Raw genomic sequence first — 20100 nt, 5'->3', positions numbered from 1 at the left:
CTCCAACCAACCTGTCTCTCTCCCATGCTAAACTTAATAACCTTACTCTTATTCACATTAACTCTCAATTTCAACCTTTCACACACTATGCCTGGCCCAGGAACGACCTTCAGCAGTTTACTACTCAAATCTGCCACTATAGCCATGTCATCAAGAGACAGTAACTGATTTTTAGCAACTTACCTCCCAAACCATATACCAAAGCTTCTCTATCAACCCTACCATATGACTTCTCCAGATCCATAAATGCTACATACCAATCCATCTATTTTTTTACGTATTTCTCACATACATTCTTCAAAACAAAAACCTGATCCACACATCCTCTACCACTTCTGAAACCACACTGCTCTTCCCCAATCTGATGTTCTGTATATGCCTTCACCCTCTCAGTCAATACCCTCCCATATAACTGCCCAGGAATATTCAACAAACTTGTGCCTCTGTAGTTTGGACACACCTTAATCCCCTCTGCCTTTGTACAATGGTACTATGCATGCATTCTGCCAATCCTCAGGCACTTTACCATGATCCATACATACACTGAATATCCTTACCAACCAATCAACAACACAGTCACCCCCTTTCTTAATAAATTCTACTGCATTACCATCCAAACCCAACGCCTTGCCAGATTTCATCTTCTGCAAGGCTTTCACTACCTATTCTCTCTTAACCAAATCTTTCTTCCTGACCCTCTAACTTCACACACCACCTCAACGAAAACACCCTGATCTGCCACTCTATCATCAAATACATTCAACAAACTTTCAAAATACTCATTCCATTTCCTCACCTCATCACTACCTGTTATTACTCACACACTTGCCCCCTTCAGTGATGTTCCCATTTGTCCTCTTGTCTTACACATATTTACCTCCTTCCAAATCATCTTTTTATTCTCACTAAAGTTCAATGATGCTCTTTCAACCTAACTCTCATTTGCCCTCCTTTTCAACCCTTGCATCTTTCTCTTGACCTCCTGCTGCTTTCTTTTATAAATCTCCCAATCATTTGCACTCCTTCCTTGCAAGTATCGTCCAAACACCTCTCTCTCTTTCACTAACAACTTCACTTTTTCATCCAACCATTCACTACCCTTTCTAATCTGCCCACCTCCCACCTTTCTCATGCAACATGCATCTTTTGCACATGCCATCACTGCTTCCCTAAATACATCCCATTCCTCCCCCCCTCCCCTCATGTAATTTACTCTCACCTTTTGCCATTCTACACTCAATCTCTCCTGGTACTTCTTCACACAAGTCTCCTTTCCAAGCTCACTTACTCTCACCACTCTCCTCTTCCCAACATTTCTCTTGTTTTTTCAGAATCTCTACAAATCTTCACCTTCATCTCCACAAGATAGTGATCAGACATCCCTCCAGCTGCCCCTCTCAGCACATTAACATCCAAAAGTCTCTCTTTTACAGGCCTATGAATTAACACTTAAACCAATAATGCCCTTTAAACATCTCTCCAACTCACATACGTATACCTTAGTATATCTCTCTTTTTAAACCAGGTATTCCAAATCACCAGTCTTTTTTCAGCACACAAATCCACAAGCTCTTCACCAATTCCATTCACAACACTGAATACCCATGTACACCAATTATACCCTCAACTGCCATATTACTCATCTTCATATTTGAGTCACCTATCACTAAAACTTGGTCTCGTACATCAAAGCTGCTGACACACCCACTTAGCTGCTCCAAAAACACTTGCCTCTCATGATCTCTCTTCTCATGACCAGGTGCAAAAGCACCAACTATCACCCATCTCTCTCCATTCTCTTTCAGTTTTACCCACATCAATCTAGAATTCACTTTCTTACACTCTATAACATACTCCCAGGAATACTTCAGGAATAGTGCTACTCCTTCCTTAGCTCTTGTCCTCTCACTGACCCCTGACTTTACTCCTAAGACTTTCCCAAACCACTCTTCCCCTTTCCCCTTGAGCTTCGTTTCACTCAGAGCCAGAACATCCAGGTTTCTTTCCTCAAACATACTACCTATCTCTGCTTTCTTCTCACACATTCAGACACATCCACACACATTTAGACACTCCAATCTGAGCCTTCCAGGAGGATGAGCTCTCCCTGCTCGACTCCTTCTGTTTCCCCTTTTAGAAACTGAAATAAAAGGAGGGGAAGGTTTCCAGCTCCCTGCTCCCACCCCTTTAGTAGCCTTCTACAACACGCAGGGAATATGTGGGAAGTATTCTTTCTCCCCTAACGCCAAGAGATGATTTTCCCTCTTAGGCTCAGTCCTCTGTTTTTAATGCTACCTTGTTAATGCCAGAAATGGCAAATATGTATGAAAAAATAATAATAAAGAGCATTTATCCTACAGCTCTCATCATATTTTTCATCGATATGAACAATAAATGGCCATGGTAGCATAACATAACTCTTATACATTTCCACATTACTTTCAAATAACTCACTTATCCTTTCCCACATTACTTTCAAATAACTCACTTATCCTATCGAACTATATCTCTGATGCCTGTTCCCTCTGGGAACTTCCTTAAGGGGGTGGCCATGGCAAAAATGTCTCCTTATCTAGTGAGCTCCAGTACTGCTTCTTTAGCCAATCATAAACCTTTTTATTTGTTATCTATCATACATTGACGCAGTCTCCCGCGTTAGCAAGGTAACAGATGAAAGAATGGCCCAACGCACCCACATACACATGTATATACATACACGTCCACACACACACATATACATACCTACACAGACATATACATATATACACATGTACATAATTCATACTGTCTGCCCTTATTAATTCCCGTCACCACCTCGCCGCACATGAAATAACAACCCCCTCCTCCCGCATATGCGTGAGGTAGTGCTAGGAAAAGACAACAAAGGCCACATTCGTTCACACTCAACTCTAGCTGTCATGTATAATGCACCGAAACCACAGCTCCCTTTCCACATCCAGGCCCCACACAACTTTCCATGGTTTACCCCAGATGCTTCACATGCCCTGGTTCAATCCATTGACAGCACGTCAACCCCGGTATACCACATCGTTCCAATTCACTCTATTCCTTGCACGCCTTTCATCCTCCTGCATGTTCAGGCCCCGATCACTCAAAATCTTTTTCACTCAATCTTTCCACCTCCAATTTGGTCTCCCACTTCTCGTTCCCTCCACCTCTGACACATATATTCTCTTTGTCAAACCCTTTATAAACATCTATATCCATTCTGTCTACAACGTTCATAGTCAAAACTTTCAAAGGTCCTTTCCCACTAAGTTTTTCCTATGCCTTTGCTAAAAGCCAAATTGACTGTCACCCTCAAAAAAGGGCAATGAGCTCAGTATATCAAAATACTTATTCACATACAACCAATCTAAAACTTATAAAAGTTGTCATTAAGATCGCTTCAACTTCTACTTGTACTAAAACCTCTTCAGAATTATAATCTCTAATCTTCTAAACAGCAGGAATGAAGGTGTTAATACTGATGTTATGATTAAGATAAAGTTTATGTTGCTTTCACAGATTGGAAAATTCATGACGTTTTAGATACCTCTGAATTCTGGGAAGCCTGGTATGCTTATGAAGCCATCTAAACATTAGGCACTGTTATTACAATTCCCTACTAGAAAATAAAGTTTGTGTCATGTTCATCTTTAAATTCATTTTCCCTTAAAACTTGCAACAATAATGACATTAAAATCACATAATCAGCACTTCAAACAGTTAGGATGAAAATTTACCTCCTTCAACTCTGAGAAACAAAGAGCATATACTTTCCATGCATCACTGCAGCAACATTGTTTCAAAATGACTAACAGGTAAACTCACTGGAAAAAAAATTTAACAAGAATTGCCTAGTTCACTATCTGGAGACACTCAATGGGATATAGTTAGCTGTTAGTTAACAAAGGCATTGTCACTTTAAACAGGAACATTCTTGTCAATTTGGTTCATGAATGATAAGCTGTAAGTAGTCCATAGTTTGGGTACAGATTAGCCACTGTGTATGTAAGTCTAGCTTTTAATATCATGTGCATCTATGATATCAATGCCATTACACTTCAGGAAAATACCCTTCAGTCCATCATTAAGTACTGAAAACATAAAAGGTGTGAATACCCTTATTAAATATGAAAATGGTACAAAGCATATGTCATAAAAAAACATATATAACTACACAAACACAACACAGTATATACAATACCTCATCACTTTTTATGAGCAAATCTGAACCAACAGTGCCCACAAGGAACTTTGGACTAAGCAGTGGTAAACGAACATGTTCCAGGACCTGAAATAGACATTAAAAATTTGAACAGTAAGAATGATGTCACAACAAATAATAAAAATAATGCACTGATCTATTGATAATTATGTTTGTTTGTCATTCCATCAGATCTACTTGCTAAAGGCTTGTTGAGCTTATGTATGGACACAACATCCACTCATTTGTGGTTTGTTGTGAACAACAGAATTCGTCATTATTGCCAGAGAATACGCAGCAAGCATCAACAGTCAATATAACTCAGTTATGCTCCTTTTCAAACTGAACTGGCCCATTCATTTTCCATTTGCACATTATTGCAATCACTGAAGTCTGCTCACGTCTTTATGAATTACAAGCACACTTTGTTAGGAGTTCTTCATCAATATAATCTCAAATGAATTCAATAACAAGCACTTCCTGTTAAAATCTGAAGAAGCTACAGCCTATATTTAAAGTATGTGAATTTCACATTGCTAACAGTCACATCTGGAGTGGTTCTAGCTCTGTTTACCTACTCAAAAGAATCACATTTAAGTAAACTGTCTCATCAAATAGCCTAATTTGACCTGAAAACTTGACCCACTTTCTTTATGCCACATTAATTTTTCTCTTTCCCTCCTCTGTAGAATTACTTCAGTTTTATCTCCCAAGAGCTGCAATTATACAGACAATGCAATATTAAGCAATATCTCCCAAGAGCTGCCATTATACAGACGATGCAATATTTAGCAAGTCATGGTATAATGTGATTACTTTGGAGCTACTAGTAACTCAATGGTGGGCTGCTGTGATTCTGTTTCTTTTTCTACATATTAAGCTGGAAACTACCTTCTCATGTTCTTCCTAACCATTACAACCTACACCTTTTTCAGAAGACAGATTTTTCCCTCCACCTCCTCTTCTTTTGCCCATCTTATGTTTCATTTATCGCCTCACTGAGGACTTTGTGATTAATCTGATAATCTAAATGCAGGATTGGGTGCTTTGGAAAATGAGGAACAATCAGGCAGAACTGGATCCCTGATGTACATTAAAGAAAATGAAAATATGTTAAGCTGTATGAGAAAGAGAGAATCCATGCCTTAAGAAAAAGCGCAGACATAAGTATATGTGCGTGAGTGGGACTAAGAATCAATAGAAGTTCTTTCAAACTTTCAAACTATTCGCCATTTCCTGCATTAGCGAGGTAGTGTTAAGAACAGAGGACTGGGCCTTTGAGGGAATACCCTCACCTGGCCCCCTTCTCTGTTCCTTCTTCCGGAAAATTAAAAAAAAACGAGAAGTTAATGGATTATATTCTACCTAACAGGTACGTACAGAAGGACATGTTGTAAGTAAACATGTTGAGAGGGGCAGCAGATGGTATTAGTGGAGGCAAGTGAGAAACGTGGTGATAGATTTATGAGACGAGGAAATAACATGCGAACAAACTTGGAAAAGTAGCCTGCATTCTGAGATCCCACGAGAGACTGAGTAAAGAACAAAACAGGGTGAAAATATATGCAATTAAGAGAGTGAAAGAGGGTGGAAGTTATCAAGAGATACATTGCTTATGTGTATCAGCAAAGAGAGAAGCAGGCTGAAGGTTGGATGAGGAGGTGCGAGGAAGTAAGAGGTGGAATAAAAAGTTAAATCCCTGAAACAGATGAGAAAAGTATGAATGGTATCTGCAGAGTACTAGACAAACCAGTATGAGATCAAGAGAAACATAGAAAAACTGGAAAAGAGTGCAGATGAGAGATGAGGAGGCACTTCTCTGGGTATACAGAAATGTTTTGGAACGAGGCAGATAATGTAAGGAAAAAGATGATAAATGGAGGTAACAACAAGGAAAGCAATTGAATATATGGTAACAGACATAGAGGGTGTGATAAAGAGATGGAGTGAGTGTTCTGAAAGACTGCTGTATGCACTAGATGACTGGGAAGCAGATGTGGTGTGGTATGTGGAGTGAGAATGTCATAGAGAAGGGCACAATGAACTGTTAGAAGATACCAAAAGCATTGTGCAAGATGATATGTGGGAAAGGATTGAGTTTCTCAGGGATTCAAGGATGGGTTTGACAGTGTTGTTGGTTGGTTAGTCATGGTGTTCAACATATGGCTTAAAGTTGGGTGCCTGAAGACTGACAGAATATAAGTATAATGCACTTCTATAAAGGAAAGGGAATCAAATATGAGTGTCTGACTTATGAAATTATAAGTCTGCTGAATATTACTGGTAAGGTGTAAGGGAGAGTGGGAAAGTTACTAAATGCAGCAATGGGGTTTATCCAGACTGTAAGGTATGTGCTCATGCCCGATCTTATCATTTCTAATGGAAGTTAAGCAAGAAAATTCTTTCAATAAGTGTAAAAGCATAAATATGTGAATGCTTATTCATGATGAAATTCTCCTTTTTCAACTGGCAAACTTGGTCTTGATGATTAATGGTAAAATGTGTAGAAAATGTAATTACTAACAAGAAGTTTTAAACTCATTAACTACAATATCCTCTTCCTGGAGATTCTCATTTCTAAGATCTGCTATAAAGTTTACCCATACTATGGCATGATGGCACTGGGTATAGCAAAGTACATTCATATCATTACATAAGACTGACTGCACAGCTTGACTCATGTTTAAAAAAAAAATGTATAAATAAGTCCTTTCTAAAAGCATTCTAGGCATTTAATATTTTTTCATGCTATCCTCCTCTAAAAAGAAATATATAAGGCTAAAAACTATATTATACAAATTACATCATTAAACTGATTAGCTAAGAAGTTATATTTCAATGTCAACTGAGCCCAACCTGGGTCAGACTGATTATCCACAAAATTTTTTTTCCAGAAAAGAAGAACCTAAACTCAACTAGGATAGGTTTAGTTATTTTCATTCATTTAACTACTATTGCTGACTTCTACAGTCATCATATAATGAAAAAATCTCACAAATCATCACTTTCGTATTGAGTTACTAAAAGGAGTAAAAATGCCATAAGGAAAGAAAATAACGCAACAAAATATTGAACATGATGAGATGTCATTTTCATTGTGGTAAATAACAAGTATGCCCACATACAGCAGAGTAATCGCATTGAGACCATGGCCACACAAATGATTGGGTAAAAAAAAAAAATAAAGAACCTCAGAAGGTGAAAACTATTAACAAATAAACAATGAAAATTACAAGAGAACACACAAAAGCATGAAATGAAGGGTCTCCAAGGAAAACAACATTGGTGGTGTAAAGTCTAGATATAAGACAACTAGGGACAGATGGAAAAGACCTACCTGCTGCTCCCCTTCAAAATCAAAATAAACCCTAAAGGAATAGATGGACCTGAAGCTGAAAAAATTCAACAATTGTTATAGACTAACATATGGAACTGAAGCTGAAAGGGTTCAGTAACTGTTTTAGACAAAATATAAAACCAGTTACAAGATATATTATTGACATGAAAGTAGAACTGGGAATGGGTTACAATCATCAGCATGGTTAGTTTATGGTTCTAGATTCATGACAAAACAGTGGGAAACAGTCATACAAAATGAACCTGCCTTTAGAGGCAGAAGAGGGGCAAACTATTATTCACTAATGAGATCAATTCTAAGTTTTATCCGTACAGGGAATGCATAGCTGACAAAATATGCCAGGATGAAAAACACAAAAAGAATATTACTTACTTGTGCAAGATACGGTCTTCTTTCTGTGACATTATATTTGACCCAAGCCATAACAGCACTAAACACTTGTTCCTCTGAGCGGACATTGAGCTCATCACTTGAGATGATATCCATTAACTGATTCACAGGCAATTCCATAAATTCCTCACTTTCCATCACCTGAAAAAGACAAAATTTCATTTATTAACAGCTAATCCAAAACTTATGCAAGACAGCCATCTGAAAGGTTATTCCTCATACCTATATGAAGAATGAGACAAAGTTATGGTTGCTGTCAGAAACGCTTCAAAATGTTCTAAGCAATTTACCACTATCTATTAGCAAAACTAATTAACATACTTTCTTTCTCTTTTTAATATCAAAGACAAAGAAATACAATTCAGGCTTTGATTGTAATATAATACAGGTACACCACAGAATTTCCAGCAACTGATGATTTCAGCACCTCCTTTAGTTTGGCCAAAATTACGAGAGGGAACTTGAAATTACTGCGGCTACTAGACTAGTTTACTGGGCGGCCACAGATGGTGTTGTGTGTAGGGCGTGCTTATTCACATTTTTCACACTGCACTTGTTGGTGGTGATACTGCAATTCTGAGAGACTCTTACCTTATTTTGGTTAAATCTAACCCTAGCTATGGATTCTAAGACATATGAGAGTGTCAGTCATGGTGTCAAACATAAAAACCAGTCCATATTGATTCAAGATAAAGTAGAACTGCTGAAAAAATGGACCGTGGTGTTTTGGTGCGTAAGCTGGGTGACATCTGTAGTATTGGTTCATCAACTGTTTATGGTATAAAGAAGCAAAGGGAGAAAATATGGAAATTCTATGCAGACAGCAATTACAAGAAGCAAATAACAATTAGAAAATCTATGAAAAATGGTAAGAGTACTGAGCACAATTGAGTGATGATGGAATGGTTTCGACAGCGTTGGAGTGATGGAGTGGACCTGTCAGGTAATATGATAATGAACCAGGATGAGTTGTTTCATAAAGAACTTCAATTACAACATGAGCGTGACTAAGGTGAAGGATGGCTTCAAAGATTCAAGAAGCATCATGGAATTTCCATGAATAAAGTTTGTGGAGAAAAGCAGTCGGCAAACCACAAGGGAACTGCCGAGTATGTGGATGAATTTGCGAAGCTCGTAGCTGATGAGCACCTCAGTCCTGAGCAGGTGTATAAGACTTGTATTTCATTTATTTATTTCACTTACATTTAATATTTATCTAATTTACATTTCTAGCAGTCCATGACATAACTTAAGACACATGGGAGATGTATAATTTGTGGGTTAGAGGTGTGTTGATGAATTATTATCATGTGACCACAGTTGGTCCGGCAAAATGGTTAATCTGGCAAGGCTTTGGAACCAAGAGTGCCGGAAAATCGGTGGTGTACCTGTACCAAAATAAAAAACCATGTGAACAACTGAAAGATAAACAATGATAAGTGATAAGTCAGCTCAAAACAGTTTCTAAAAGAGTAATATCATATTAAAGAAACCTAAGAGGAAAAATCAACTAATATTTTCAAGTCTGAAAGGTGCCAATTGAAAATATAATTAACTGTGGGAGTAACGCAAAAGAGTAATCAACAACAAAAAGGAAACTTGTCAAAATCAAAACTGTGTGGCTAAAAAAAAGTCATCATCTAAAGAACTTTCAGAAACTGAACTTTTAAGAGTTGATAAAACAATCATTGTGTCATCAACAATTTCTTGTGAAGATATTGAAGTATCTAAAATACTAGGGTGATCAATATGGAAGCAAACAGAAAAATGAAGATGTAAGAAGCAAAACTATTAATGTGAACAATTTGCAATAACTTGGTATGAAACCCAAAGGCAATAAAGCATTTAGCTAAAAAAAAAATTTCAATCAAAACATCAAAAAATATAGACAAACTCTCTACAGTGTATTATCTATATCTCTGATGCCTGTTCCATTAAGGAACTCCCTAACGGCGGTGGCCAAGGCAACACAGACTCCATAACTAATGAATTCCAGGGCCGCTTCTTAGTCTTTGGTGACTCACCCTTAACAGGCCACTGGCAGAGGGCAACTTTAGCACAGAGTATGCAGAGGCTCTTAACTAATGTTCCTATTGACTACTACCCAATGTTCTTGTCTAATGTTCCTACTTCTACCCAATGTTTTTATTCAATACTCCTGCCTAAAAGTTCCTACCTACTACTTCTATCTACTACTCTTACCATCTAGCCAAAAGGCAGGTCTAGCACATAGTGCTCACAGTAAAAATCTAGAGTTATGAAGAATAAGCTGTGCGAGTTATTTGTTATGTATGACAGAGAGATTGTATGTTTGTTGAGAAAATGCCAATAGTCCACATGTGGGTGAGGCACAAAGGAAAGACTGAGTCAGAGGAGTGCAATTTGACAACAAACGAAGTCATGACTCACTACACAACCATCACTAACCCTCCTGATACCCAGTCGGGTAGTACTGGTAATATACCTCCCTGGTTGTTGGGTGTCTACCAATTACTACCTACATATGTAGTCAATTATAGGGGAATAAGTCTGTGAAGTAAACCAGGAAAAGTGTATGCGTAAACCAAGAAAAGTGTATGCAAGAACGTTGACTGGTAGAGTGATGGAAGTGACTGAATGTAGAATTAGTAATGAGCAGGGGGGGGTTAAGGAAAGGTAGGGGATGTGTGGATCAGTCTTTTGAGGAAAATATGACCGTGGAAAAGTATTTAGCAAAAGGTAAGAAGTAGTATGCAGCTTTTATGGATCTGGGGAAAGTGTATGACAGAGTGGAATGCTTTATGGGATATGTTAAGGATACATGGGATGGAGGACAACTGTTGGACAGTATGAAAGCTTTCAATTGAGGAGCAAATGCATGTGTAAGAGTGGATGGAGAGTTGGGCAAAAATTTTGGAATACATGTGGGTGAGAGGCAAGGCTGCATTATGTCACCATGGCCTTTTAATAAACATATATGGATGGAGTGATAAGAGAGGTGAAAGCAAAACTAGGGAAAGGGGGTGCCAAGATGGAGTATGGCGGTGAGGTATGGTGGCTAGTGGTAAGCCTGTTTGTGGATGATACTGTGTTGTTTGCTGAGAGTAAGGAAGAGTTGCAGAAGATTGTAAGTGTGTTTTATGATGTGTAATCATTGGAGATTGAAGGTAAATGGAAGTAAAAGTTAAGCAATGGTGTCTGAAAGGATACAAAGTGAAAGTACAGATTTCGAAAAACTATAAGGAATGATAGAAGAAAGTATATCAAACTGTGTTTTGAACATGGGGGAGAAAGAAAGGAAGAGGTGAGAGGATTTAAGTATTTAGCAGCTGTCCTGTTTAAGTTTGGTGACATGGAAGGAGAGATAAGGGAGAGCAGTACTGGGTAGAAGAGTCATTGGGTCTCTTAATAGAATAATAAAGGGTAGAGGTATAAGTATGGAGGTGAAGAGAGGATTAAGGGATACCAAAGTCTGCCCCAACCCTGACTGATGCAGCCACAGAGGTCAAGAATACAGGCTGTGGAAATGAGCTATTTGGGAGGAGCATGTGGTATGGCTAGACTGAATGAATAAAGAAATGAAGGGGTGGTATGGTAAGGAATGCAAAGGAGATGAAATGTGGAGTGGTGGAGGAGGCGAAATGTAATACCTTGAGGTGGTTTGGGCATATGTTTACAAGGAGAGTGTATGATAGCACAATTCAAGGGGTTAGTGTGAGAGGAAGATCACCTGTGACATGTGGAAAAAGATTGGAAGAATAATGGAGGAAAAGAAATGGTGGAAGAATACATGGAATAGTGTATGCAAGGGAGGCAAGTTAGGACAAGGACATATGGAGATTCTTTGGCCGTGTCCATCCCCTTGATGAGGGTTCCCAGAAAGAACAAGCATCAGAGATATAGATAAACAGATTTGTAGTGAGCATATCAACCAAAAAACAAAAACTCTAAAGAAATATAAGCAAATGCTGAAAAAACACTGATGAGAATGGGGAAACTGAATAAGATAATTACGTGGACAACTTTAAAATTCCACTTTCTTCAATGGAAGGAGAAAGGTATAGATTACAATGTAGATAAATTTACAAGGAAAGGCAAAACAGATGATAGAGAACAGTTCAGAAACCTAATGAATCTCTGCGAATCATTCAACCTGTACTGGTAATCCATAGACTGACAAGAGGGAACAACATAATAGATCTTTATGAATAACAAAGTTCTAAAGATTATATAATGCAATATACTAGTAGATGAAGGAAATGTTAAAAAGATAAGGCACATAGCTTAAGTCAATCCCTGTTAAACCTTGGATCATGAATTAAGGGAAGTGTGTAGCAGCATATAAGAATAGTATTATCTAATATGAAAAATATGAGGTGTGTGCTACATGCAAGCCCTGTCATTGCAGCAAATTCTCATCAGAGGCATTGGAAGGTAGGTAGGTAATCTCTCTCTCTCTCTCTCTCTCTCTCTCTCTCTCCAACAGAAAAATCTCATGGGTACTTGTAGGTACTCTCACTCTCTCTCAACCTTACTCATTCTTTCAATCATTCATTATCAATCTCTCTATATTTTCAAAACTGTCAATCATCTTGCATATGATAGCAAGGCAAGCTTGCTTCTCATTCATGCTGCAGAAGTCCCATATGTAATACAGTACCTATGATGTACTGCCAAACTCTACCCATTTATGCAACTGTGTATGTAGCTATCCTTCGTATTTTCCTCCAGAAATTACAGAATTTTCATAATAATGCTCACCTCTTGGAAATTATGCTGGGTAAACTTATCAGCTATGCGGAGCAGGTCCCTGCAAGAGTGGGTATCAGCAAATGCACGGATCCCAAGGCAGTTGGAGGGATGCAACTGCTGTTTGAGGAACTCACAACACACATCCTGAATCTCTTGCATCTGCAGCAAACATGCTGCAAAGGAAACAATGCTCTCTATTAGGTATGCTATGTTTACCTGCCATCGTTTAACACCTTAAGCTAACTCTTGAGTCACTTGTTATTCAACCATCAACCAAACAGAGTTCTCTAACAAGTCATGACACTTTTTGTCACAGGAAGCTAACAAAGGAGTATCAATTACATAAAATGACCACAAGATTAGAAAAGATTCTGTAATATACAGAGCAGAATGGGCATCATAGACAGTCAAACACATAATTTCACTTCTTTTTTACTATTTGCTGTATTTAATCCTCAAGCACACTAAAAACTGCAATTTTTTTTTCCATACTGAAGAATTAGGAACCTAGGTGTTGGTATAAAAACTGTTAACTTCTAATCTACTGGCCAGAGTTTGATTCCCAGCACTGACAGAGAGTTCACATCTCACCAGCAGTCCGTCTTTTCTCTGGTTTGTAAATGAGTACTAACTTTGGCTAAGGGAAAACAATGCAGCTGTGACAGGCCTAGCCACTTATAACTCAGCTCATGTAAACCTAGGGATGTCTATGTCTGGAGACAAAGCACTCACTGACTGGTTATGGAGCCTACCAAGAACTGGTACTTTATCTCACTCTATTGAAGAACTAGTTTCTATACACTGTATTGAAACTTGGGGATATATGCTAAGCAATCGATCACTCAAAATCTTTATCACTCCATCCTTTCATCTCCAATTTGGTCTCCCCATTCTCACTGTTCCCTCCACTTCTGACACATTCATCCTCTTTGCAAATATTTCCTCACTCATTCTCTTCATATGTCCAAATCATGTCAGCACACACTCTTCTGTTCTTTCAACCATACTTTTTCTATTACCACACAGCTCTCTTACTCCTTCATTTCTTACTTGATCAAACCTCCTCATACCTCATATTGTTTTCCATACAAACTTACACCCTAACTAACTTGTCCCTCAACCTTACTTAGCCTAATGACCTTGCTTTTATTCATATTCACTCTCAACTTTTTCGTTTCATGCACTCTTCCAAAATCAGTCACACACTTCAGCAGTTTCTCATATAAATCTGCCCCCAGTGCTGTGTCATCAGCAAACAACAACTGACTCACTTCCCAGGCCCCTCTCATCCCTGCAGACTGCATACTCACCCCTCTCTCAAAGACTCTTGCATTTATCTTCCTCACTATCCCATCCATAAACAAATTAAACAACCATGGTGACATCACACAGCCCTACCACAGACCAACATTCACTTGGAACCAGTGATATCACACACCCCTGCCACAGACCAATCTTCACTTGGAGCCAATCACTTTCCTTTCTTCCTACTCATGGCCAGGTGCATAAGCACCAATAATCATACATTTCTCACCATCCACTTTCAGTTTTAACCACAACAATCTAAAATTCATTTCCATTTATCCTATCACACTCCCACAACTCCTGCTTCAGGAGTAGTGCTACTCCTTCCTTAGCTCTTGCCCTCTCATCAACCCCTGACTTTACTCCTAAGACATTTCAAAACCATTCTGCCCCTTTACCCTTGAGCTCTGTTTCACTCGGAGCCAGAACATCCAGGTTTCTTTCTTCAAACATCCTAGCATTAATGAGATGGCCTTGATTATGGCATTCATTTGCCAATGAAAAAAAAGTGGCAAATCTATAGAACCAAGATAATCAACTTACGTCCATGACCACTGAAAAAGTCTGACTCTGTTGTCACTCTATGCAAAATTTGTCTCATTAAAGCCATAATTTTCACTGTTTAACACTATTTTTCAGGAAATTTAATGCCACATATATAGACTTTTTCATTTGTCTTTGCTAAATAATACCAAAGAACACTATAATATTTTATACTAGTATGAAAAAATAACATTAGTGAGGAATAGCAGTGAAATCCAAGTATTCAGTTTAAAGGATAATGAGGTGTAACTGACATGAGGCAAGGAATCTGCCTTCACCTACCTTACACCTGACATACGACTACTTAATGATCTAAACTTAACCTAAAGTCACTTGGTACACAAACAACAATATGGATTCTGTGTACTGAAGAGAAAGAGCCCCTATAAACATTGTAACAGAACAATCCCTAAGTATTGCAAGAACAAGCTCAGGGAAGACATCCTTGCACTTGGTTTTCCTGGCACATCTCTGATACACTTAACTGTAAAATGGAACCTTCAGCCTCAGGGCCTGACTTCATCTTCTTCGACCAATGACACTTGATCATAAAATAATCAGTACATGTGGAACCCTAAGGGTTCCATGTACAGTAGGCAACTGAATCCTTGTAAAGGTTCTACTAAGGAACAATCTGTTGAGTATTTCACAGACTCCTCCTTTAAAGGCAGCCTCTAGCTCAGTTCCTTAATGATAAACTGACCAATTTTAGTCTTAAGGTTTGTCTTCACCTCCCCTAACAATGAGACTGTGGTACAGTACCCATAATGAAAAGTGACTGCCAGTAAAGCAAGGCCCTTCCCACCAATCTCCAATGACATGAAATGCCAGCCCTTAAAATATTCCACAAAAGCAAACTCCTGTTTTCAGGTCTAACTTGCCTTCAGAAATAGTTATCGAACAAAATATCATCGTCAACATCCAACAGTCTCATTCTGCTACAAACTCTGAAATCAGAGAAAACTTCTAGCTTATTGTACATTTATGTTGGTTTTGAGAATTTTTTTTTAAGTTGGTATAATGCAAGATGAGAGTTCCAAGTTCACTTTCTAATAAAAATAAGATTATTGCCTTCCAATCCTGGGTGTTTCTGGTAAGGGAGTACTGGTCTTCCCTACCCTTCAATATTCACCCAACCAAGGTAGTGGCAGCCTGCTCATTTTGGGTCCACCTTCAGCCAATCGGATACCATCAAAGAGATGACATTAACTTACTGATGGCTCAGAATATGAAGACTGCAAGTATCAACCAAAAAAGTCACAGATCGTTTACTGATCAAAGAGAGGGGAGGACAATGTAAGCAAACAACAAATAACAACAAAAAATGCTTGCCAAACACCACTTAAATGAGAAAAGGTTTTTCAATTTTCAAATCTTACATTTATATCCCCTGAAGTCTAACCCTTAAGTATAACAGGTACAATCAGTAGCACAAAAAGATGGATTCCTTTGGAGTTAAAGTTTTGATGATACAACCTTACCAAAGGTGACTTTTTACTCATGGTATAACTATACGCAAATGGACTCTGGCTACACCATAATTATAATAAAACAGCAATCACAAAACTGTTAGATTTTCTATATAAACTGCTGGCTCAGTTCAAAGAAGAAAAGATAACAAGTGATACAAAATTTTTAATTAGCTGACTTCAATAGACTGCACCAAGCCACAGGTAAAGCAAACTGGATCAATCTCCTATACGAAGATACAGTTGAACAGGTGTGGAAAACTTCAAGAATACAGCATCCCCTTTTGCAAGAATCAGCATCCCCCTTTGCAAGAATCAGCATCCCCCCCCCTTACAAGAATCAGCATCCCTAAACAGCTGCGAAAAGGAAGAGCCAGGCTGGATAAAATAATCAATTACTTAATTAAATGTTAAAGAAGGCTTACAGGATATTCAAGTCAAGCAATAAACATTAGATACTTGAAATGTACATAATATTACACAGAGTGCAGAAAGAAAATTAGAACCAGTAACAATTTATTTCTCTCACCATCATAAGGAACACTAAGGAATTCTTCAAATACATATGAAGCAAAAAATCGAGGTAATTAACACCCTATTATCAAAGGATAATGCTATATAAACAGGTGAGATAAAGAGGTGATATCCTTCTAAATACAGTATTCCAATTCAGTATTTACCACTGAAAATTCATTCAATAGACCATAGACACAAAATGTTATCCCTGGGGATAGAGGAGAAAGAATGCTTCCAACATATTTCCTGCGTGTTGTAAAAGGCAACTAAAAGGGGAGGGAGCAGGAGGCAGGAAATCTTCCCCTCCAGTTTTTACTTTTCCAAAAGAAGAAACAGATAAGGGGGTCATGTGAGGATTTTCCCTCTTAGGCTCAGTCCTCTGTTGTCAATGCTAATGCAGAAATGGCGAATATGTATGAAAAAAAAGACACAAAATGTATTTCTGAGCACTGAAAATAAAGAAATGGACATAAAAAACATTGAATGTGATGAAGTACCTAAGAACGAACACAAACTAAATCTGAACAAATAAACTGGTCCAGCAGATATCACCAGAACAGTGAAAGAACCTAACCAGCAAGCAGCTTTTCTGATTACCAAAATATACACCAAATCACTGTAAGAAGGGAAAGAGCATAGTGACTGGAAGGATGCAACACCAATTTTCAAAAGAGGAGATAGAAAATGTGTTTTGAACTACCATCTCATTAGCTTCACATTGGTTATATGAAAAATATGAGAAACAATAATTACAGAAGAAACAAGTAAATTCCTATAAGAAATTAGATTAATATGGTGTGGGAGGCAAGTTGTTAGAAGCAGTGAAAAGTTTTAATCAAGGATGTAAGGCATGTGTAAGTGTAGGAAGAGAGGAAAGTGATTGGTTCTCAGTGAATGTAGGTTTGTGGCAGGGGTGTGTGATGTCTCCATGGTTGTTTAATTTGTTTATGGATGGGGTTGTTAGGGAGGTGAATGCAAGAGTTTTGGAAAGAGGGGCAAGTATGCAGTCTGTTGTGGATGAGAGAGTTTGGGAAGTGAATCAGTTGTTGTTCGCTGATGATACAGTGCTGGTGGCTGATTCGTGTGAGAAACTGCAGAAGCTGGTGACGGAGTTTGGTAAAGTGTGTGAAAGAAGAAAGCTGAGGGTAAATGTGAATAAGAGCAAGGTCATTAGTTACAGTAGGGTTGAGGGACAAGGAAACTGGGAGGTAAGTTTGAATGGAGAAAAACTGGAGGAAGTGAAGTGTTTTAGATATCTGGGAGCGGATTTGGCAGTGGATGGAACTATGGAAGCGGAAGTGAATCATAGGGTGGGGGAGGGAGCAAAAGTTTTGGGAGCACTGAAGAGTGTGTGGAAGTCGAGAATGTTATCTCAGAAAGCAAAAATGGGTATGTTTGAAGGAATAGTGGTTCCAACAATCTTATATGGTTGCGAGGCGTGGGCTATAGATAGAGTTGTGCGCAGGAGGGTGGATGTGCTGGAAATGAGATGTTTGGGGACAATATGTGGTGTGAGGTGGTTTGATCGAGTAAGTAATGTAAGGGTGAGAGAGATGTGTGGAAACAAAAAGAGCGTGGTTGAGAGAGCAGAAGAGGGTGTTTTGAAATGGTTTGGGCACATGGAGAGAATGAGTGAGGAAAGATTGACCAAGAGGATATATGTGTCGGAGGTGGAGGGAACGAGGAGAAGTGGGAGACCAAATTGGAGGTGGAAAGATGGAGTGAAAAAGATTTTGAGTGATCGGGGACTGAACATGCAGGAGGGTGAAAGGAGGGCAAGGGATAGAGTGAATTGGATCGATGTGGTATACCGGGGTTGACGTGCTGTCAGTGGATTGAATCAGGGCATGTGAAGCGTCTGGGGTAAACCATGGAAAGTTGTGTGGGGCCTGGATGTGGAAAGGGAGCTGTGGTTTCGGGCATTATTGCATGACAGCTAGAGACTGAGTGTGAACGAATGGGGCCTTTGTTGTCTTTTCCTAGCGCTACCTCGCATACACGAGGGGGAGGGGGATGGTATTCCATGTGTGGCAAGGTGGCGATGGGAATGAATAAAGGCAGACAGTGTGAATTGTGTGCATGGGTATATATGTATGTGTCTGTGTGTGTATATATATGTGTACATTGAGATGTATAGGTATGTATATTTGCGTGTGTGGACGTGTATGTATATACATGTGTATGGGGGTGGGTTGGGCCATTTCTTTCGTCTGTTTCCTTGCGCTACCTCGCAAACGCGGGAGACAGCGACAAAGCAAAATAAATAAATATATATACAAAGCTACCTATCAAAAACCCATCTAATACAAAGGACTCTTCAATTCTTGTCATTGTCTGTGTCTTCAAAAGACATATTTGGTTGTCAAACAGCACATCTGGCAAAAAGCTACTTGAAACCTTGCTTTCACTTATCGAGTGAAAACTGGCTGACCAGTAGCATATAGCAGTCTGTAGGATAGCACACACTTTCTTGGGATCCAATGAATTCATGGTTCAGCTGTCTTGGCACAAAGGCTGGTAAACAGTGATCTTCATAGTGCATCCAAGTATGAAAACTCATCCCATTCAGAATTAAACAGCATAAAGAAATGCTTTGGCTATATACCTGATAGCTTTCAAACCTATTATGTATGGCATATAACACTCATAATGTTTAGATAATGATCATGAAAATTTCAGAGAGGTTCCCAGGTCAATCTGAATCAGTCAATACTTTCTTTCATAATTACAGTGATTCATAAGCACTCACCAGCAGGTAGGAGTGTTTGCACGTTGGATTCTTCAATGGTGATTTCTGAGGTGTAGCAGAAATTTACAAGCAAGTCTACTGCATGTTCATCAATATCACGAATAGGCACCTCAGTCTGCCTTGCCTCTAGAAGCTCAGAGGTGAACATTGCATGAAAATACGGACTGCAGGCAGACAATATTACTCTGTTGAGAAAAAAGATCAGTTCAGCAAGATTCATAACCACATTGATATTAATATCAAACTTTGTTGTTACTACACTGTAATATCTCCATATCACTGACACAAAAATACAAGGCCACCAAATTATAGAAAATTATCCCCTTAAGGTTCTCATGAACCTCCAGCAAAAGCTTAAACAACACCTGGAAAGATTAACAAGGAAGTGTCAAGTATATCTTTCATGGAAATAATAAACAAGAACTTACGAAATTCAAATCAAATACAAGTCATTGAAATCTTAGAAAACTTCCATTAAAATTCAAATTAAATACAAGTCACTGAAATCTTAGAAAACTTCCATTAGAGTCTGAAACAAATCCTCAAATAGTTTTATAAATATTTTCCAATTATGCAATATAAAGATTAACAATCTTAAAAAATTCCTCCAGCAAACAGGGTTAAAATCACAAAATTCAGTACTGAGACAGTGCAATGCCTATTCTTAAACTAAGAATCCCCATCTGCCTTCACCTCTTCAAGAGGTTATTCTCAAAGCAGTTGAGTTAACCACACAGATATTAACACAAATCTAAAAATGCCATAGTCACAGTTAATGCATTTGAAAAAACAAATCTATAACACATCCTGAAAGTATCTAATCTTTCAT

General features: G+C 38.4%; 1 protein-coding gene across 1 annotated transcript in view; it reads right to left on the bottom strand.

Moving 5' to 3' along the window:
- Positions 1 to 19506, bottom strand: part of dbo (Kelch-like protein diablo) — a 58246-nt gene extending 38740 nt beyond the window's left edge. The window contains exons 1-4 of the mRNA XM_071695595.1: positions 19272 to 19506; positions 12699 to 12862; positions 7941 to 8099; positions 4211 to 4297 (exon numbers count right to left, since the gene is read on the bottom strand). Coding sequence (XP_071551696.1) covers positions 4211 to 4297; positions 7941 to 8099; positions 12699 to 12862; positions 19272 to 19491 — 630 coding nt within the window. The 5' untranslated portion in view covers positions 19492 to 19506. The remainder of the gene's footprint in view (positions 1 to 4210; positions 4298 to 7940; positions 8100 to 12698; positions 12863 to 19271) is intronic.
- Between the last annotated feature and the right edge of the window lie 594 nt (positions 19507 to 20100).

This window comes from Panulirus ornatus, chromosome 58, assembly GCF_036320965.1.
Source record: "Panulirus ornatus isolate Po-2019 chromosome 58, ASM3632096v1, whole genome shotgun sequence".
NCBI classification, from domain to species: Eukaryota; Metazoa; Arthropoda; class Malacostraca; order Decapoda; family Palinuridae; genus Panulirus; species Panulirus ornatus.
Note: the sequence above shows the minus strand (reverse complement) of the source record. Positions and strands in the feature narration are given on the sequence as shown.